Source organism: Otolemur garnettii, unplaced genomic scaffold (assembly GCF_000181295.1).
Source record: "Otolemur garnettii isolate 467f Iridium unplaced genomic scaffold, OtoGar3 scaffold00006, whole genome shotgun sequence".
Taxonomy (NCBI): domain Eukaryota; kingdom Metazoa; phylum Chordata; class Mammalia; order Primates; family Galagidae; genus Otolemur; species Otolemur garnettii.
In genome coordinates this window covers 28,237,426-28,260,787 of record NW_003852401.1, presented here as the reverse complement: position 1 = coordinate 28,260,787, position 23,362 = coordinate 28,237,426, and the positions used below count along the sequence as shown (strand labels likewise).

Below are 23,362 nucleotides of genomic sequence, written 5' to 3'. Positions count from 1 at the left end.
TGTTATATAGTAGGTGTTCTCTGAACCTGAATGAAAATAATACTGTTATTGGTTCCTTAAAAATTCAATTAAATGTATGTGCTAAAACTGTCAAATTTTTCAATCTTTACAGTAATAAATCCATTCTCACTTTAACTGACATTAGTGGTACAATCCTGGGTGGAAAAAAATCACAAGTATGTATTAACTCAATGAGTAAGAACTACTACTCACTCTCCCACATTTTGAGACATAGAAATCAATAAGAAACAAATGAGTTGTCTATTTATAAATACCTCTAGTTGCTTTTCTTTCTCCCTGTAGTTTTTGAGTTCACAGTGATATCTATGCATTTCCGGAGGACCAACTGACTTCTCAGTAGCTTCAAGGAGCTCAATTTTACTGAGTTTTGCAAATTCTCCCACTTTGTCCTAGAGTACAAAATTAATATCAGCAACAACTATCAGTTATAAAATATATTCTCAAAATGTACTTTACTCAAAGGTTATACCTGTCAAGATGGAAGTTTATTTTCTAAAAAAACTTTGAAATCTAAATCTTCATATAAACCACACACATATACACATATACTTACTACATATTATTATTCTTTAAAATATTAAAGACAAACTTAAGGTAGAAATTGTCACCTTTTTGATAACCTTTAAACAATTTCAACATCAGTATTTCCAGGTTGAAATGTCTATATTCATATAATCAAAAGTTTAGGAGTAAAAGAAAAACTTAGTCCCCTCAATTGAAATGATCACTATCACATACCAGTTGGAATGTTCTAAGGTTTAAAAAAGAGGCACAGTGGCTCATGCCTATAATCCCAGCATTCTGGGAGGCGAGGCAGGCGGATCGCCTGAGCTCACGAGTTCAAGACCAGCCTAAGTAACAGCGAGACCCCCATCTCTAAAAAAAATAGCCAGGCATTGTGGTGGGCGCCTTGTAGTCCCAGCTATGCCCAAGAGTCGGAGGTTGCTATGAGCTATGATGCCACAACTCTCTATTGGGGGAAAAAAGTGAGACTCTGTCTCCAAAAAATAAGGGTAATTTCAAATATTTTCTTCTGGAGATAATCTGACATTAGCTGATGAAACACAGAAACTTTAAAATTTTTATTTAATTTGGACATAAATCATTATTGTGTTTCCAAAGGAAAAAAAGAACTATAATTCAGTCATTAGACAGAACTGAAAGCCAAATTTAAAAGGTACATTTACCATACATTGTCAAGATTTTTTATTTCTAATAAATTTAAAATGTTAAGATGTTAGAAGGCATACCTATAGATATAGGAGTTTTATGCATCAAATATCTATACAAATACACTGGCTAAAAAAACGGTGTGTTAACAAAATTTAAAGGATCTACAAATGAAAGCGCAAGCTATTCTTTATTTTTCTTTCAAACTTCTCTGCAAAATAGGCTTTTTTTAATTGAAATTTTCTAAATTACTACAAATTAATAATATACCAAAGTGATGAGATGCTACCTTTTACAAAGAACTGTTAGTAAGTAATAAGAATGCACAGTTGAGTGTGGTGGCTCTGGCTCATGCCTGTAATCCCAGCACTTTGGGAGACCAAGGCGGGAGGATTGCTTGAAGCTAGGAGTTCAAGACCAGCCTGGGCAACATAGTGTGACCCCGTCTCTATAAAAATAAAAAAAAAAATTAGCCAGGCATGATGGTGCACACTTATACTCCTGGCTACTTAGGAGGCTGAGGCAGGAAGATCACTTAAGCCCAGGAGTTCGAGATTGTAGTGAGATATAATCAGCCTTTGCACTCCTGTCTAGGTAATAGTGGTCGTCTCAAAAACAAAAACAAAGCAAAAAAAAGAAACAAAAACAAAACAACACAAAAAGAAACAGGAGAGCTATGTTCAATTTAAATAGTAGCCATTACAATATTCCTTGAAAAGCATTTACATTCAGAGGGTATACAAAATGAAACACTATGAATAACATTTTTACAGCTTTATATTTCTTTCTTTCATACCTGAGGTAGAAACTGGCAGAGATTGCCCACTTGAATATTTAAGGCTGCAACTTGCTCTTCCACTACTTTCTGGGTTGTAGATTTTTTATTGATGAACCAAAATGACTGATTTTTTGCCACATCAATCTCACGGGTGATTATGAGATTTCCAGAAGCCCTGAATCTAATTAAAAAATAATTTAAAAAATCTTTATATTCCAAATACTTTAGTTCATAAATAAACATTAAAAATTCTCTTGCACTGAATATGCCCAATACAATTATTATAATAATTTTTATTCCTTTTGGTATTTTGGCCCCTAAGGGGATTTTATTAATAACAACACCTTAATTGACCACTTGTCAAGTACTACTTACTCAACATTCAAAATTATTTAAACTATTAAAATAAAATTAAAGCAAATGCCCAGACTAATTTCCAAGCACTACAAGTTGAGTTGCATATCTGGAGTTACTTATCTTTTAATTATTATGCTATTCTTCAAGCACATGTGTTGACTGCAAGTCAAAATGGGATTAAAGCATATGACAGTTTAAAACCTTGAAACTCCCACTAGGAAAATGTATAAACAAAAATTAATTCTTATACAAGCATTTCCAGAAATCAAAACTAGCCAATTTGACTGGTAGCCCACGGCAGTTCTCACCATGTACTCCAACCACTCTGAATTCAGAGGGAACTACATCACATGGATATGAAGGAATTAAGCAATACAGAAGCTGAAAGAAAGGTATTTACTTATTTCTTGCTTTTAGAAGTACTACTGCTCCACACCTCCCATCTATTCATCCATCTTCTTCACTGGCAATCAGCAGCATGTGGTAGAAAGATAAATTACTGGTATCCAATCACTAAATAACAATAATTTGTAAATGTTGTATATACACATTATATTGTAATCGAAATACTTCAAACACAGTAAGCTTTTATGACTTTAAAAGAAGAAGTTTTAAACTTTCAGTTTCAGCAGAATGAAAAATAAAGTACCCTTATTGATCTTCCTGCCTTAAACAACTAAAAATTTTAAATGTTTATCTTCAGAAATTAATTTATAAGTTACCATGAAAGGAATTCTGGCCAAAATCCTAGTGCATGTGGGAACTCAGAACGGAAAAATGACACAGGCTTTCACCTTAAGGGCATTTGTCCAATCAGATGACCTTGCGGATTCATTTTCATCACCTGCTGGTGGACGACAAAGATAGCTTCCACAGCTATCCAGTGGAGACAGTCTAATAGAAAACCACACCCCTGGGCTATCCACTCAATGTAAGGATAAACTAAGAAATATGTCATCGTTATCACCACAAACTGAAAATCACTAGTATTGTGACCCTGAATTGAAAGTATTCAGTGGTCTCAGATAGATGTTAATTACAATTCCCTCCGTAGGAATTTACCTTATCTTCAAAGATTTGGCTCAGATAAAGTTCAAGAAAGGAGCAGCTTAGTGGAAACAAACACACACACACACACACATATACACACACAGAAAACAAAGCCTTGAGAACAAATACAAATAACAGCAGAAACATAAAGATGAAAAATGCGAAAGAGGCACAGAGAACTGAAAGCCCAATATGTCTACATGAATTCTAGAAGAACAAGAGAGAAAATGGGTCAGTGGTAATATTTGAAGATAAAAGGATAAGAACCTTCCCAAACTCGGAAACCACAGATTAAAGAAGCTTATTATATACCCAGGGAAATAAATAAAAATGCTGAGAAAAGACCTGTTAATGTAGAACTTTGTGTCTATAAAGCACATCTTTCAAGATTTAGAGCAAAGTAACATCATTTTCAGATAAAAAGTGAGTGTTCCAATAGAAAACCCCAATTAAAGGAAACTTTAAAGAATAATCCTTCTAGCAGAAAGACAGTGTTCCAAGAGGGAAGATCAGAAATGCAAGAAGGTATGAAAAGTAAGATAAACAGAAATATACAGGGTAATTTGAAACAAACACTGAAGTTATATGGCTTGAGGAATTTAAACAAGAGAATTTAAAAAGGATGTTTAAAGAAAACATTAAGAACAAAGTACTCTAAGGTCTTTTATTCAAGGGGAAGATAAAGATATTAACTCTAGAATTTATGTTTAAAACTCTTGTAACCATTAAAACAAAAGAAGAATGCATAATTTCCAAAACAACAAAAACTGAAACACACAAAAATCCAATAAAAGAAAGAAAATGCTGAATAGTGGGAAAAATAAAAAGCAAAGAAATGAGATGGTAAAAGTAAATTCAAGCATATTAAATAACCAAAATATTTTTAAGTGAATCATACACTTTTATTTAAAAAATTACAGGAAAAAAACACCAGCTATATTTGTTTAAAAGAGGCACAAAAAAACTAAAAAAAAAAAAAAAAAAGAATGAGAAAAGATAACCAAGAAAATACTTTTTTAAAAGGTGCTAACTACAACAATGGCAAATTAAATAGATTTTAAGGTTAGAAACATCAAAAGATAGAAGTACCTTAAAAATGAAAAGTTCAAATTCACCAGGAAGATTAACAATTTGAATCTTAGCTACAACTAATAAAGTCCCAGAAATATACAAAGCAAAAATTGACAGGGCAAGGGCACCTGACAAAAAGGAATGGTGTTCTATATATACACTTGTCAGTTATTAAGGAATCAATCTGACAACTGAAGTCAGCAAAAATTTAGATGATTTAACATTAATAAACTTGAACTAATGGACAAATACAAACACTGAGAGTATTAACAGAATACTCATTCTTTCAGCCAAATGAAGAACAATGATAAAAGCCAACTATAAAAAGTGAACCTCAACAAATTTCAAAGGATTGGTAACATAAAAACATCTATATACGTCACTGTACTATAATCACAAGTGGAAATTAATACTAAAAATATTGTACAAGAAAACTGTGAGGCTGGGCATTGGAGCCCACGCCTGAAATCCTAGCACTCTGGGAAGCCCAGGTTGGAGAATTGTTTGAGGTCAGGAGTTCAGGACCAACCTGAGCAAAGTGAGACTCCATCTCTATTAAAAATAGAAAAACGTAGCTGGACATGGTGGCATGGGCTCGTAATCCCAGCTACTTAGGAGGATGAGGCACAACTTCTTTAGCCCAGGAGTTTGAGGCCAAAGGAGCTATAAAGACACTACATACTCTAGCCAGTGTGATGGAGCAATTGTCTCAAAAAGAAAATACTGTACACCAAAATCTGGAAGGTGGAGCTAAAGCAATACTAAGAGAGTAATTTTTAACCTTTCCTGTTATATTTATTAAAATATTAAGGAAAACAAAAAACTGAAAATTAATACAATAAACATCCATTTCAGGAAATTAAATGAAGAACAAAAGAAAACTGAAAGAAAAGTTTGAAAAAGAAATCAATAAAAATAGAAATTAATGAAATAGTAAACAGTGATATAAAACAAAACAATGATGCAAAATAGTTCACTAAAAAAGACTAACAGAATTGACAAATTAGTTGTTTTCAAATCTAGGGGAAAAAAGAAGTGAATAATGGGGGAATACACCATACAACTACAGATGACAAGTATGTTATATGTAAGATAATATTCATACATAATAAACTCATAAGAGAGTATTATTCACGTCAATTAAATGTGAAACTAAGAAGAATGGGAAATCCTTTTTTTTTTTTTTTTTGGAGACAGTTTCATTATGTCGCCCTCAGTAGAGTGCTGTGGCATCACAGCTCAAAGCAACCTCAAACTCTTGGACTTAAGCGATTCTCTTGCCTCAGCCTCACAAGGAGCTGGGACTATAGGTGCACACCACAGCACCTGGTTATTTTTGTTGCAGTTGTCATTGTTGTTCAGCTGGCCCAGGCTGGTTTTGAACCCACTAGGCTCGGTATGTGTGGCTGGCACTATAACCATTGTGCTACAGGCACCCAAACCAGGAAATCCTTTAAGAAGATAAATAACCACATAATACAAGAAGAAACAGAATATAAATAATCCTGTTCCTACTAATTAAGTTAAATCAGTAGTTAGAGAGGAAAAAAATTAAATCAGTAGTTAGGCCAGTAAGATTAACCAAACACTCAAGCCATAAACATCTTTCACAAAATATAGATGTACATCTATAAATTCAAATCTAGAAATTCACCAAAAAAAAAAAAAAATTATGACCATATGGTGTTTAAGAATGCAAAATTGAGCAAACAGAAGGAAATAATTCAATAACCGAAAATGATAAGATCAACTTAATATATGCTAATAAAATCATTAGCTATTCACAATTAAGAGCACATCAAATCAGGAACAGAAGGAAGTATCTTCAAGCAAATATATTCTCTAAAGTCCAACAGCAAACAACTCATTTTACTCCAACCACACTGTCATTCTCTGTTACCCAGAAACAACAAACTTAATTCCATTTTAGATCTTTTGAACAAACTGGTCTCTCTGACTAGAATATACTCCTAGATCTTCTTATGATTTACTCTTTATCATTCACTTCTTTGTTCAGAAACACTTAATAGAAATTTTAAAAAGCACTACCTCTCCCAAACCTTGTCAAGGCCAATGACAAACTAAATCTAATTATGAATTCTTGGTCCTCAGTTTACTCGACCTACCAGCAGTGTAAGACAGGTGATGAACAATTCCCTCCTCCTCAAGTCACCTGAAGCAATGGTTTCCAGGTTCTGTATTCTTCTGACTCTCTAGCCAATTCTGTTTCCTTTCCTACGTTTAATCTCTGAATGCTACAGTGCATCAGAGTGTAATTCTTAAATCTCTTCATTGGTGATTTCATCCATCATAATACTGAAAACTTCCCAGTTATCTCTAGCCCAAATTTCTCCCTGAATGACAGGTTTATAAATCTAACTGCCCATTCAACATTTCTACCTGAATGTTATAAGGTGCCTAAAAGGCCAGACTAACTCTATTTTGGTAACTCCATTTTGTGACAGGTTCCTAACTTGCACCACACTCCATTCCCCTGCTTGCCCGGTGCACATCAAACCACATCCTGTGCTGCAGAACATCTGAGGGACAAAAATGGCCGAAACACCAGAAAGAGCATAAACCTCCTTCCTGTTAACCGTGCAAAATTCTGCTTTTGGAAAATTCCACTTCGCTCCCCCGAACCCTTCTCAGCTAAAAAGAAACTAAAACCCCCAAAAACCTAACCTCGGGGTCAAGAGTTCTTCAGGCAGGGGCCTTCTTTCCACCACCAGCAATAAACAACTCAAATCCGATTCAATCTTAGTGTGCTGACACTCTGTCTATAATCCCATTCTTGTGTGAATACAACAGCTGCATTTTCTACTAAGCTTCTCTAAGCTTTTCAACATTACTGTTCATTGTGCCAGTTTAATTGGAAGCTGCCATCTTACAAATGGTGGCACCTTAGTTCAATGAAATATGATCTACTCCAAACAAATTTCTGATCTTACTTCCCAAATGTCCGGTAGCAACTTTCTGTACCTCAGTTAAATGGAAACTCTACCCTTAAGCATGCCACATACTTTGGTGTCCTTCTTGATCCCTTTCCCCTTCTGCCACAACTGGTATCTAATTCATGAGCAAATCATAAGCTGCATTTCTCATAGGATTGTTATATTAGTCACAGATATTCTTGCTTCTGCCTTTCCTATTTTCCATATAACAACCCAAACAGTCTAATAAAAAATTAAGTTAGATCAACATTATCATTCCTCTGCTCCAAAACCTGGTGATTTCACATTTTATGTAACATAATTGCCAACTCCTAACACTAGTTATAGGCTTTAGGAGCTGTTATTTTCACACCCTATCTTTTACTATTCTCCCTATTCTCCCTTCTTCTTCAACGTCATCCAGTCACACTGAGTACCACTTCGGGCCTTAGAATTTGCAGATCCTGCTACCTGAAATGTTCTTCCCCCACAAAGTACGTCCATGCTGATTATCTTCTCTCCTCTAGGTCAATTTGAGATTGGCTCAAATGCTATGTTCTCAGTGAGAACTTTCCTGATAACCCTATTAAAAAAATAAATATAAAAATCCTCTCTAGCACTACGATCCCCCTTTGCTGCTTTATTTTTCTACATAGCACTTATCACCACCTAATAAAATATGTATTTTACTTATTTACTGGTCTCTCATCATACTGCTAACTATAAATCCCATGAGGGCAGAGTGATATATTTCCAATGTATAGGTACCCAATAAATATTTGAAAAATGACTACATGCTTGAGATTATTCTAGCCACCATTCCACCCAATAAGTAGAGGCCAGTTAATCAGTAAATACATCTGTTTAACGCCAATTATAATTTAACAACTAGTGATAAATAGTCTTACTTTTGGTACTCTCAAGGCCACATGGACCCTAGCAGAACAAACAGGTGACTATAACGTAACCACTTGAGTTTGGGGAAAGGAAACCTCCCTCTTTGCCTGATTTGGTAAAAAGAGCTCTCGTTATTAGAGCCAACAGCTACTACACAGCAAGTAGTTTTACTCTTTATATAACTAAGGAAACAACTTGGGCCTTGGCAACTGAGAGTAGAAGTCAGGAGTGCTTAAGACCTGGAACTGTCCATACTGGACTTTTAAAATTTAAATGCTTATACTCCCTTTATCTTTTATAAACATACCCAACTTAGTATACTTCTTTCAGTTTTCAACATGTGAGAAGCCATTGTTCAGTGGTACCAAGTCTTATCCAAGAGTATCCTTGATAATTGCTTTTTAAAAACTGACATATAATTCCCACATTATATGACTCACTATTTTAAAGTATACAATTCAATTTTTTTATTGTGGTAAAATACACATTAACATAGAGTTTATCATTTTAACCATTTTCAGCCATACAGTTTAACAACGGTTTTTACTATATTCGTAAAGCTATGCAACCATTATCTAATTTCACCCTCCACTCCCTCCAAACCCCTTACGATACCCATTAAGCAGTCATCCTACATCCCTTCTTCCTCTCATGCCCACCCACTAATCCAGCATTTGTGTCTATGGATTTGCCTATTTTGGACATTTCATATAAATAGAATCATACAATGTGGTCTTTTGTGTCTGGCTTCTTTTTCTGAGCACACAACCTTTTCTTTTTTTTTTTTTTTTTTTATTAAATCATAGCTGTGTACATTAATGCAATCATAGGGTACACACAACATTTTCAAGGTTGATCCATACTGCAGCATGTATCAATATTTCATTCCTCTTTATTGTTGAATAACGGCATTGTACAGATATGCCACATTTTTATTTAGCATTCATCAATTGATGGACATTTGGACTGTTTATAATTTTTAACTATTAAAATCAGGGAAAGGTCATTTTGTGTTAACAGGTGAACATTCCCTATAATACCTACCTGTTAAACAGAATAAATGAGTAACAGAGTATGTGTATTCTAAATATTGATAGATACTGCCAAAGAGAATATACTGATAACACTTCCATGAGCAGTGCATGTCCTTAAGTTTTCATATTACTGAATTTTATTTTTTTATTTTTAACTGAGAGGGTAAAAACCCTAATTATCTTTATTTTCGTGACAATTAGTAAGGCAAAACTCTCTATTTTGTACTTTTCCAGCCAATTACTTTATTTCTGCATTATATTTCCTAGCTCATTTTTCTATTAGGTTGTTTATAACAGGGGTCCTCAAACTTTTTAAACAGGGGGCCAGTTCACTGCCCCTCAGACCTGTGGAGGGCCAGACTGCAGGCCCCAGGACAAGTCAGCTGCTAAGCACGACAGGCAGCGGCGGCAAAAACACCTGGCGGGCCAGATAAATGTCCTTGGCAGGCTGCATGTGGCCCACAGATCCATTTAAGGACGCCTGGTTTATAATTTTTACTGATTTACAAGAAAAACTGGTATTTTGCTAATTTAAGAGTCGAATATTTTTTTGTGCTGAAAATGTTTTGTCTGTCATGTATTTTAACTAGGTTATCACTGTTTTTAGCTGAATCTGTGGTATCTGAATTTTCTCTTACGTTTTAAGTTTATTTATACTTTCATTCTGCTTAGAAAGGCCTATCTCATTCCCAAGATTTTAAAAATATTCTACATTTTTCCCTATTATTTCCAAAGTTACATACTTTTTCACTTGGCCTTCAATACATGTAAATTTTATTTAAGTATATGGTGTTAAAAGTGCTAAATTTATCCTTTCTAAAAAATTAACAGCCAACTGTCTCAATTCAATTGTAGTAATTTACACCTGTGATTGCATGACATGTGGTAGAGTATCCCTAATACAAAAATCCAAAACTTCCAATATCCAAAACTTCTTGAAAGCCAACATGATGATGCTCAACAGAAATGGTCAATGGAACTTTTCAGATTTTGAATCTTGGGATAAGGGATGCTAAACCTGTAAGTATAATACAATATTCCAAAATCCAAAATAGTTTTGGTCCTAAGCACTTTGGTAAGGACAATTCAATTAAAAAAGAATTAAATATTTAGTTTCTCCTCCAAGTTCCAGACACAGAACTCCTAATCCCTTGGAATTTCCTGCATGAAAGGAAGGTTTTATTCTAATAAGGCAACTCTTGCTTGATAGGCTCCTGGATGGAGGCTGGTCACTGAAAAGACAAAGGAATGATTAGAAGCTTAGAACTTTCAGCCCACCCAATTCTCTCCTCTGGGAACTAGAGAGGTGACTGAGTTAGTAATCAATCATGTCCATCACATGATGAAGCCTCCACAAAAATCCCTGAACTATAGGGCTTGGAGAGCTCCTAAGTTGGGGGTCACATTCATATGCCAAGAGTGACACACTCCAAACTCCATAAGGACAGAGGCTCCTGCATTCAGACCCTTCCAAATCATGCTCTATATGTTGACTATTCATCTGTATCTTCTGCAGGTTCCTTTATAATATATAGGAAAACTAATATAATAAATGGGTAAACTAAGTGTTTCTCTGAGTTTTATGAGCCACCCTAGCAAATAGTCAATGTCAAGGAAGCAACTTCCTGGGAACCCTCATTCACAGCTAGTTGGTCAAAAGTACAAGTTACAACCTGAGACTGGCAAATGGCATCTGAAGTCGGGGCAGTCATGTGGGATAAGCCCATAATATGTGGGCTCTGCAATAACTCTAATGTCAGAATAGAAATGAATTACAGGATGTTGGGGAAAAAAATCCACAGTGGTATCTAGTATCACAAGTGTTCTATGTAGTGCTTGGTTTGAGAGCAGCAAAAACAGTTTGGTTGCCCTATCTCTTATGATACTCCATGATTAATCAAACTGTCACTTTCACAATAAATTAAATTCTCACATTTAGATCTGCTCCTAGTTTTTTTATCTTGCTCCTCTCATCTTTTTTATTTATTTTCTTTCTACTTCCATGTGTCTATTTTTTACCTTCATATAACTAAAAAATTTTCCAATAATTTTAAGTGAAAGATCATTTTCTCATATCCTATAAAATGACAGGGCAATCAGATAATCTTTAAGAGCTTTTCACCTCAAATATGCCACAATTTTCCACAATTACTCCAAAAACAACAGTCTGTAAAAATCATCTAAGCAATGTGCATATTTATGTATAAAAGTCTAAAAGTAAATACACTGAGGATGGTCAAATGATTTCATCATAAATATCAACTCTGCCAAAAGCAGTCAATTGAGAATATCCATGCTCAATGTTAAAAGAATACCATGATGAATTACTGGGATCATAAAGCAGGAAATAGTAATAAAAAATGGTAATGGAAATACCAAGTATCTATTCATCCGTGAGGTTCACCAAACTTTTAACAGTGGTTATTTCTAAAAGAATTATTTTCTACTTTACATGCTCCTAAATTGTTTGCATTTTTTGAAAACAAGCATTACTTTCAAGATCAGAAAAAAAACAGATATTTTAAACTTAAGAAAAACATTCCTGCTTATTAATGAATATTTAATGGTAATATAGTTCTATTTTATTACTCCCAATAAACTTTTAGTTTCCTTGAAAATTTTTCCAAAATAAAATTCTTAACATTAAAGGTTTTTTAAAAATACATTAAAAAATGTACTTATCTGGATACTCTTTAAACATTATTTCCAGTATTTATGCCATAATCCTCTATTGATACTCTTTTCTAGAATCACCAGGAAAACATGAATATAAACTAAGAAATTATACAGGAAAAGGGGGTTACTGTACTTTTAACACTTACAATTCAATTTCAACCATGCCTTTGGAACATCCTCTCTTCACAAAAAACCCAACCTAAAACATAAAAAAAAAAGTGAGCCCTGTGATAACATCCACTGGTTAACAATCAGAGACATAACTGTCATTATTATTTATAAAATCAAAGAATTTTTTATTTTTTGTATCTATATTTTTATATATGTTTTACTGAAAATAAAAGACTTTACCTGCACGTTCATTCCCATCACTTTCTAAAGGTAACTCCCCCAGATTTGAATCACTCTATTATTCCCTCCCACAATAACAATAATAATATTAGTTGAAATTCACCAAATACCTGTATGCTAGGTAGCTAGCCTCTTAACAAGTTTCATGATAAAGCCAGTAAGACACAGAAAAAGGGTCTGAACCCAGGAAATTTGGCTCCAGAGCTGGTGTATAGCAAAAGCCTGTGGGAAAATAGGTTCTACAGTATAACCACAAAGTGCTACACCAAACCTCCCTACTATCACTGAAGACTTCTGTAGTCACACAGATTAAATACTAACAACCAGTACAATAGTATTTATTCTGTTATTAATTAGATATGAATGTCACCAAACATCTTTTTAAAAAGAAAAATATAGTTATAATTTACATAGTAAACATGTTCCAACTATTTCCTATATGTCTATGAGCCTACAGACCCTGGGCTTAAAAAACCAGACCAGATCTCAAATTAGGCTATAAATAACAAATACTGGAAAAAGCAGAAAATATACCTTCAAATAATAATCTTTTTAATAGTCGTAATGATAGTGATGACAATTACAGCCACAATGCTAACATTTATTAAGCATCTACTATATGCTGCTGTGCTAAGCATTACACATAAATTTTCTTTTTCAATACTCATGAGCAACCTTGAAGTATACATATCATTTCCATTTTATAGATGATGAAATGGAATCCTAGAAAGATTTTTTTTTAAAAAAAGCCTCATCTTATAACCAGAATGTACAGCTTAAAAATTAAGAGCATAAGTTTTAACATCTATTTAGGTACAATCTCAACTCTGTATATGCAAGTTATTTGATGTTGGCCAGGTTAATCTCTCTCTGGTTGCTCATAAATAGGGAAACCAGTGACTTCTTTGTAGGAGTGCTGTCTGCTTATTAGCTTATAACAACTAAAACTCTTGGTACCAATAAGAAGGGAAAACAATTAGGAAACAGTTCTAATCATAAATATAAAGTATCAGTACATATGGTGCAGAATGTTTTTGTTAAATTTTTATATTAGCATTTAAGTAAAAATACGACACTAAAATAATCTGAAAACTCGGGCAGCCTCCCCTAAATATATCTGTGTATACAGGAAGGGCTCTAATCTGTCATCTAGGAAATTCGCCGCACTCCATAGCCTCCCTTAAAAACACTACCACTCAAGGATAAGAGACATGTTTGCTTTATCACAAAAATAAACATGGGAAGATTGGTAATTCCTAATTACCTAACTCATTCCAATTATACAGCCCTTGGAATATAATCAACCTAATTCATTCCAATTGTATAGCCCTTGGAATATAATCCAACAGATCATTACACAGACACAGTGATTTAATTATTGGGCAACTTAAAAACTACACAACAGAAACTACACAACTGGGGGGCACCAGTGGCTCAAAGGAGCAGGGCGCCAGCTCCACATGCTAAAGGTGGTGAGATCAAACCCAGCCTGGGCCAAAAACATCAAAAATAAATTAATTAATTAATTAATGGGATAAACTATTTTTAAAAAAAGAAACTACACAAGTTAAAAACTACACAACTAAGAAGTTAACTGATGACTCCATACTGAACTTCAGAGTCAAAGCATTCTATAATAGACATACCTTTATCTGACAATGTGAATGTTACTTTTTTGCATTATTCTTCTTATTGCTCAATATTTAGTTGCAGCAATCATATGATTTCTTTTGTGAATGTATTTATTGTCATTCCTTTTTTATGAGGTTTTTGTTTCTAGTCCTCTTAAACATTGTTATTAAGTTTTATGCCTCTTTAATTTTGCGAAGGCAAAAAGTGGAAACCAAGTAAACACGTGTACATGTATAGAGAATGTAAAAAAAAAAACTACACAACTAGTGATTGACCCTCCACATGAATATGAATTTCAACCACTATCCAAGTAAGTAGGCACCTTCAGAAGACCCAACCTTCAGAAGAACCAAAAATCAGGTGAGCAATCACTGTAACTGGTTTTAACATTGTGTCAAGGGAAGAGGCACAGAAGGCGGCAGAAAATACAGTCTTACATTGCCTATACTACCCCTCCAACCACCACCACACAATGCCATGCCTCCATGCCACCATGACAAGAATGAATCAATGCCTAGGGGAGAGAGAGTAAAGTAACTGCGGGACTTTGCATTGGAATTCAGGTCCATCCTGTCACAGAACACAGAGGAGAATTCTGTCTGAGTCTACAGAGGGGAATATTTCAATCAGCCTGGCCCAGGGGAAATTTTCCACCTCAACACTCAAGTTCCAGCTAGCCCCACCACCAGCTGACAAAAAGCAGTCTAGACCTTGGAATAAATTCATAAGGCAGTGAGGCCACAAAGGCTGCAGTCCTTGTGCAATTCCTATGGCTGTGCTGGCTTACAGTCAGTGGTCCTAGGGTATATGTAACCCAGTGAGATCCTAGCAACAGTGGCCAAACCAGTGCCTATATCATTCTTTCCCCAATTCCAGGCAGTACAGCTTAGGGAGAGTCTTCTTATACTTGGAGGAAAGGCAAGGGAAGGAGTCATAGGACTTTGTTTTTCACCCTGGGTAGCAGCTCAGCCAATAGTAAAATAAAACGCCAAGTAGATTCCTGAAGCCGCTGTCTAGGCCTTAGTTCCTAGAAGGCATTTCTAGACACAAAAAGGGCCCAAAGGAAACATGCTGCTCTGAAGGAAAGGACCCAGTCCTTGTAGGACTCACCACCTGTTGATTAAAGAGCCCTTGAGTTTTGCATAAATATCAGAGGTAGCCACACAACAGCCACCACCAGCACTGGATAAGAATGGGCTGGCTTTAGGTGTAATCTGGCAAAGTCTCATCTGCACTGTGTATGTCACTCCTCCCACAGCTCCATCAGCCCAGAACAGAGATTAAGAGAAGAAAATGAGAGACACTGCCCGGTAATCCAAGGAATTTTTCTGTATCTTACCCAAGTCCACCAAGATGATACCACTGAGAGACTAAGAGTCACAGCATAACTGTGCTCGAGGACCTCCCATGCTCAACAGCTTAGATCATAACACTCAATTACCTATGAACATCTGGAAAGCCTTTTCAAGAAGAACAGGTTCAAACAAGTTCAAACAAGTCCCAACTACAAAGATTATACATTGATGAATGTCCACAAGCATCAAGAACATCTAGGAAACTATGATCTCATAAAACAAAGTAAGATACTAGTGATCAATCCTGGGAGTGATAGACATATGAACCTTTCAGACAAAGAATTCAAAATACCTTTCCTGAGAAGCTCAATGAACTTAAAGACAACACCCAAAAAGAAGCCTATCACAGAAATTTTAGAAAGAGACTGAAATTACAAAAAAAAAAAGAAAAAAGAAAATCAGCAGAAATTCTGTAACTAAAACATTCAAGGGACAAACTGACAAATGAGTTTATTTCAAGAGCAGAGCTAATCAGCAGAACAAGGAAGAATTTTCAAATAGCTTTGAAGATAGGCTTTTTGAAAATACACAGAAAGAAGAGAGAAAAAAGAAAATAGAGAGTAAGAAAAAAATGAAGCAGGACATTGGTCTAGGCAAGAACTTCTTGAGTAATATCCCAAAGTACAGGTAGTCAAAGCAAAATTAGACAAATGGGGTAACATCTAGCTAAAAAGTTTCTGCACAGCAAAGAAAATGATCAAAAAAGTCAGGAGACAACCCACAGGATGGGAGAAAATATGTGCAAACCATTCATCTGACAAAAGGAACTTCAACAACGGTAAGGAAAAAACCAAATAATCCCATTAAAAAATGGTCAAAGTATCTAAACAGACAATTGTTTTTTGTTTCTGAGACAGAGTCTCGCTATGTTGCCCTTGGTAGAGTGCCATGGCATCATAGCTCACAGCAAGCTCAAACTCGTGGGCTTAAGGGATTCTCTTAACTCAGCCTCCCAAGTAGCTGGGACTACAGGCCCCTGCCACAACGCCCGGGTATTTTTTTTGTGCCAGTTGTCATTGTTTAGCTGGCCTGGAATGGGTTCAAACCCACCAACCTCGGTGCATGTGGCCGGTGCCGTAAGGACTGTGCAACCGGCGCAGAGCCAGAACAGGCCTTTGTTAAAAGAAGACATATAGCTGGGCATGGTGACTCACACCTATAATCCCAGTACTCTGGGAGGGCAAGGCAGGTGGAAAACAACCTAAATGCCCACCAACCCTGGAATGGACTAACAAGCTGTGATATATGTATGCTACGGAATACTATTCCGCCATTAAAAAAGATGGATACTTTACATCTTTTGTATTAATCTGGACTGAGCTGGAATACATTCTTCATAGTAAAGCCTCACAAGAATGGAGAAGCCAGAATCCAATGTACTCAATTCTAATATGAAGGCAGTAGATGAGCTAATACAAGGTGGGGGGGTCAGGGGAATAAGGGAGCCAGGAGAGAGGAGGAGGGAAGAAAGTGGGGGTGCACAGCATGGCATGCCTCTTGGGGGCAAGACATAATTCTCAGAGCATGGCATGCCTCTTGGGGGCAGGACACAATTATAAGACGGACTTTGCATAACAAATACAATCAGTGTAACCTAATTCTTCGCACCCTCAAGGAATCCCAAACAATTAAAAAAAGTCCATGCATACTTTTTTTTCAATATACAGCACCACAGATTAGCAAAATAGTTCCCAAATAATCTGCTCATGTGGGCCACAGGTTGGACACCCCTGGGCCATAACATATAGTCTAGGTGTTAGCAAGGTATACCATATAGGTTTGTGTAAGTATACGTTATAATGCTCACAAAACAACAAAATCGCCTAAAGACTAATCTCACAGAACATACCACCACCATTCAGTGACATATGACTGTTTGTTTCTGCCCTTTATAAATTTACTTCGCCATTCTATAAGCCCAGAAATGCATTTTTAAAAAGATATATTATATTATTTTTAGCATTTTGGATGTAAGTTAATTGGAAAATCCCCTAGGTATATAGTCCAAAATACTTCTAGAAATGAAAAATCCGCTTCCAGATTCTCTACCTGCCAAATTCACTCCTTACATTCAAGCACTACAAGTTTGCTATATCCAAGAAACTGAAATTGATGGGTAACTAAAAGGAATTAACAGCTTTGAATTTTCTGAAGTACTTATGTCAACTTACCTTATCTGCTCGTCCCATAAAAGCAGGTTTGCCTGCTAATCCAAGGCAAATGGCACAGACGATACTTGATTTCCCTGTTCCATTAGCTCCAATAATCATATTCAAGTGTGGTCCAGGAGATACTTCACAAACATCATATGTTCTGTATTATAAAGATGTGAAATTATTAAGAAATGAGAGAAGAATGTTTTCTTTCATAAAGCATTTTTTCTTGCTTTACATTATCTATAAGCCTCTTCAAATTCCTTAAAAACGAGCTGAACTTACAAGTTCAAAAGTCTGTTAAAAGAAACAAAAGTGGCTGGGTGCCTATGGCTCAAGTGGCTAAGGCGCCAGCCACATACACCTAAGGTAGCAGGTTCGAATCCAGCCTGGGCCAGCCAAACAACAATGATGGCTGCAACCAAAAAAAAATAAATAAATAGCCAGGCGTTGTGGCAGGCGCCTGTGATCCCAGCTACTTGGGAGACAGAGGCAGGAGACTCGCTTGACCCCAGGAGTTGGAGGTTGCTGTGAGCTGTGATGCTACGGCACTCTACTTAGGGGAATAGCTTGAGACTCTGTCTCAAAAAAAAAAAAAGCAAGTTTGGTATATTCTATTTTTTTAAATAATTATAACATTATTAAAACTACTATATAAATAACTTTAAAACAAATTTTATAGGAAAGGCCATGGCTTACCTTAAATCTGTCAATTTATGTTTATTTTTCTTTTAAATTAAAATGCTTAAGGGGCTTCTTCTCATATTTTAATATTTGAAATAATCTAACAAAAACAAAGTTTTCTTTTTTCTTGAGACAGAGTCTTAACTCTGTTGCCCAGGTTAGAGTGCCATCGTGTTAGCCTAGTTCACAGCAATGTCAAACTCTTAGGTTCAAGCAGTCCTCCTGCCTCAGCCTCCCAAGTAGCTGGGAGTAGAGGCACCTGACCCAACCCTGCTAGGTTTTTGTTTTTTTTTTTTAATTTTCTATTTTAAGTAGAGATGGGGTCCATGGATGGAGCTGGAAAATGTTCTTCTTAGCAAAGTATCACAAGAATGTAAGAAAAAGTATCCAATGTACACAGCCCTACTATGAAACTAATTTATAGCTTTCATATGAAAGCTATAACCTAATCATAGCCTAAGAATATCTAGAGGGGGTAGGGAAAGATGAGGGGAGGGGGTGGATGGGTGGAGGGAGGGTGATTGGTGGGATCACCTCTATGGTTTATCTTACAAGGGTACAAGTGAATCTTTCTAAAAGTAGAATATAAATGTCTTAACACAATAACTAAGAAAATGACATATAGGCTATGTTAACCAGTTTGATGAAAATATTTCAAATTTTATATGAAAACACCACACTGTATCCCATGATTGCATTAATGTACACAGCTATCATTTAATAATAAAAAAAAAGTAGAGATGAAGTCTTGCTCTTGCTCAGGCTGGTCTCAAACTCCTGAGCTCCAGCAATCTTCCTGCCTTGGCCTCCCAGAGTACTGGATTACAAGCACAAATCACTGCATCCGGCCCCAAATTTTATTTTAATCAGAAAACTGAACCTATATATTAACTCAATGACTTACTTCATTTTATTAATATTTTAAATTATTTTTTAACCTGAGCATAGTGGCACATGCCTATAGTCTCATCTATTTGGGAGGTTGAGGTGGGAAAATCACTTGAGTCCAGGAGATGGGAGGCCAGCCTGAAAGCCAAAGTGAGACCCTCTAGCTAAAAAGAGAAAAAAAAAAAAAAAAGCTGCACACTATCCAGCACTCTTAACTACCTGCACTGTTAGCATCTAATCTTTATTTACTTGCAAGAAACAATTACTAGGTAAAGTGGGACATAAACTCTGACTTAGAAATTCTTCTAACACATCTTTGAATGGGAACCCATAAATAATGTCCTTTGTCCATAGCATTTCAGTTAGCTCTCCAGTAGCTGTCAACTAATTCCCCAAGAATCAAAGTGTGATCTGCTACTAACATAACAAATATATAAATAAATTAACTGAACACATTAATACTTAAAGAAATTAATGACTTTAAAATGCCAGGTGGTAAGAAAAATAAATATAGGTGGCAAAGGAAAAGTATTTTCTGGCAGGTTTGACAACCCCACACCTCTAACACAGCATCTACTTTGCCTTTTCAGATGTTTTGTTCTGTTACTGCAGAGTCTTTTTAAAAGCCCTTTACAATGGTTCAAATAGAACCATTTGGGAACTTTAGACATCTGGGAGATTACCCGACATGGAACTTCCTAATCTCAACATATAAAACCCCATTCTTTTAATGCTTGATTTCCTGTTTTGAAATCTGTACACAAATGTCACACTAAAACAGTGATGAGAATTGGTACTTAAGAAAACATTAAAAACAACAGGGAAAAGCATGACAGTATCTGGCCTAAAGAGTACTCTATTATAAATAGAGCTGTCAAAGCCAAACCTCTGCATCATTTTAAAATCATTCTTCTGACTCTACAATATGTTAATATGTTGGTAATTCCCTACCTTTGACTTCTCTCTTCTCTGAGCACTCCTGCAAAGAGCTATGGTAAAAAGCCCATTCTTTCCTCATTCTATATACTTTATGAAGTATCTCATGTATTCTCCTCAGATAGCATTTACTTGCTGTAAATCAGTCCGGATGAACGATGTATGCCACAACCACCTCAATTAACTCTATTTGGATGTCCCATAACAGTCAGCTTAAATTTAACACTTTCAAATCTAAATCCACCATCTTCCCATCCAAAACCACTATTTCAGTCTCACAATGAATGGTATATCATTCATCTCATTCCCCAAATCAGAAGCATAGGCATTAGTTTTGCATCACCTTTGACTCTTTCATCTCTTTTGACTCTACCCAAAACATCTAATTAATTACCAAGTCATGGTGGTAAACTGGTAAATCTGATGTCACTTGTTAAAAAAAAGAACTTTTCACAATTTAGCCAGATTCATCTTTTTCTACTTTTTATTTCCTTTCCCTATCCTGTTCAGACCTCTAAATTCTACCTATAATGTACTTCTTTCAGTTTCTTGACTCTTTTGCTTCCTTTGCGTATTCCTTAAGCTCAAGAAATCTCTCCCTCCACTCTCAGCTCCATTCAATCTGGTTCATTTGTTAGAAACCCTTCTGTGACTATTTCTAGGCCATTTGTGTTCTCTAAGCCTTGCCACCCCTCCTGCTTCCTTGCTAATTCTCCAGGCCTACCACTACCCTACTTCACTCCTAAAACTTAAAATCCTCTCATCATTAAAATAAAACCTCACCTACCTTGCCACTTTTCAGCAATCTTTCTTTCTCCTCTTTACATCCAAACTTTACTTCCTCACCCCTCAATCAGTCTTCTAAGGCCTGCAAAGTTTTCTGCTTCCATTGTTTCATCAGAGTCAAAAATTTCCTAATTGCTAAATGCAGCAGGCTCTTTTCAGTCCTGTTATCTCACTTCAATGTAGCAAATGAAATTTTTCAAACATTCTTTTTCTTTGGCTTCTTTGATAATAGTCTCTCAAGGTTCTCATCTTACCTCCCTGAACAGTACCTTCTCAATCTGTGAGTTCCTCTTCTGCTCACCCTTAAATGTTGGCATGCCCCCAAGACTCTGTACAGCACTTTCTATTCCTTCAATTTATAATTCCTTTTGGGCAATCTCAACCAGTTCTGCAACTTCAACAATTACCTGTCTGCATGACTCCCAAATTTCTCATCCGTTCACATTTTCCTCTAAGCTTCAGATACTCATAAATTCTGCCTACAGAACATCATCTCTCTTACATGTTCCATAGTTCAAGTCACCACATCCAAGAAGTGTCTATTATTCTCCACAAACTGGTCCCTCTTCTGAATAGCACCTGACTAATTACCTAAGGCAGACTTAGGGAAACCGCTGCATTCACTCCTTCTTTGCTTTCATGCTTCACAATTAACCTACAGCCAGATCCTTTTAACCTGTAGTCAAATCTCTTTCCCTTAAGCTCCTACTGAATTGAAACTGATCATCTCTTGCCTTCATCTTGTAAAAGTCTTCTTGTGTCCCATTTTGCACCCTTTCTAAATTATCCTCTACACGATACTTCCATTTAAGTCACATATCATTTTTTCCACATCCTGGATGCCTACAGGATGAAGCTGAAAATTTTTAGCATAGCAAACATACAGACATCTCAATGATTGCTTATCTTTGTCCAAGTTTTCACTCAGATCTCACAGGACATAGACCTAGACATAATAAAATACCTGACACTTTCTAAATATACCAACTGCTTCTTGCGGTAGTTCCTTCTGTCTGCAATGTTCTTCCCTTCTTTTAAGACTTCCATGTCTTCTCTACAAAACCCTTTTTCACAGTTGTGAATGAAAGGAACCCTTTCATCCTTTGTGGGATCCTAATACATAGCTACCACAACTACATTTGATTACATGTATCTTTCCTGATCTGGATTCAAACAGCAATTCAGCTACTTACTAGTTGTGTAAACCTGGGCTGAGTAAGTATTCTGGACTTACCTCATCAATTCAGACAATTAGAGTTGTTATGAAGAAAGAGAGCACTGGGTAAATATAACATTAAGTTTGTACCTAGCACATGATAGGCGCTTGAAACAAAAGGTAGTACCATTATTACGATTCTGTTACCGTTATGCCACTCTGTACAAGCTTAAAAAACAAAGACCTTGAACAAATGAACTTTAAGTCGCCAGATATTTTTGTTAAAACATACTAAATTCTGAAGTGATAACGAGATGTCTGAAGAGAAAGAGGAACAAGAGAAGAAAGGTGAATTTGGATGGGAGAAAGTGTTTGTAGGGAGGTACAACAGCTGAGATAAGGTTTAATTATTATTATTATTTTTTTGTATACTCTAACCCCCGTCAGGAACAACCTACCATCTTATCTACCACTCTCAGTTCTACTCTTTAAGTGCCTATTCTAAGAATCTGCGACAGCATCACTGCCACTCCAAATTAGCAGCTGCCTCCTCTGAGTTCTCAGGGCCAATACTTCTGTGATTACAGACGAGGTCCCCTATAGATAGCAACTGCTGAGTTCTAGCCCCTAGAACGTCCCCAAGACTGCTTGCTATATGACGCCTTCAAAAAACGTTGGCGGAATACATTTTTAAAAACATCACACAAGACACACACCTACTACACCAACACACATCAATCTCCGCGGCCTACGTATAAAAACCTACCCGGAACGCCTGCACGAATTTCCTCCCAGACCCTCAAGCCGGGGTCCACACTCGCACACCCACCCCCACCCCCCCCACCCCCCCGCAGCTGGTGCCCCGGGGCTAGCGGGCCCGGGCCTCCCCCGCCGCGCCGCGGCCTCCCAGCCACTCACAGGAAGTTCTCCATCGAGATGCGGACGATAGAGCCTTCCACGAAAGGCCCGGACGACGGCAGCGGCGCCAGCTGCGGGGCCGAATTCTTTCTCTTGCTCGGGACCTCCGACGAAGAGTCTCTTGGTAGAGCTCGCTTGGAAGCCCCGGGGGTCGGGGTCGAGGTCTTCCTACTCGGAGTCGCCATCCTGGCTTTCTCCGCACCTCGCCGCGGCTTCAGTTCCTACCGACGCGCAGCCCCCGAACCCCTGCGCCCGGCTCCCGCGCGAACTGCCCGGCGCGCGACAGAGCGCGCGCGAGCCCGGCCGCGCCTGCGCAGTCCCCACCTGGTGTTGTCAACTGGCCCGCCCCGCGCGGTCCTGCAGCGCCGCCCCGGGCCTAGGGGGTCTGGGGAAGGAAGGGCTGGCGGGGAGGAGCGCTGACCAGGGCGGGTGCTGCGATCAGGCCTTCTTCCCAACTTTGGCGTTTGTTCAGAGAATTTTTTGTTGTTTTAAACTCAGGAGAAGATGTTAAGTGCA

General features: G+C 36.9%; 1 protein-coding gene across 2 annotated transcripts in view; it reads right to left on the bottom strand.

Moving 5' to 3' along the window:
- The window catches only part of SMC5 (structural maintenance of chromosomes 5), a 98,983-nt gene extending 75,857 nt beyond the window's left edge, over positions 1-23,126 (bottom strand). The window contains exons 1-5 of one of the 2 annotated variants that reach the window (XM_003782937.3): positions 22,847-23,126; positions 17,497-17,638; positions 12,134-12,186; positions 1,988-2,150; positions 276-410 (exon numbers count right to left, since the gene is read on the bottom strand). In XM_003782937.3, coding sequence (XP_003782985.1) covers positions 276-410; positions 1,988-2,150; positions 12,134-12,186; positions 17,497-17,638; positions 22,847-23,031 — 678 coding nt within the window. In that variant the 5' untranslated portion in view covers positions 23,032-23,126. The remainder of the gene's footprint in view (positions 1-275; positions 411-1,987; positions 2,151-12,133; positions 12,187-17,496; positions 17,639-22,846) is intronic. The other variant, XM_023508284.1, reaches the window with a different exon arrangement.
- Between the last annotated feature and the right edge of the window lie 236 nt (positions 23,127-23,362).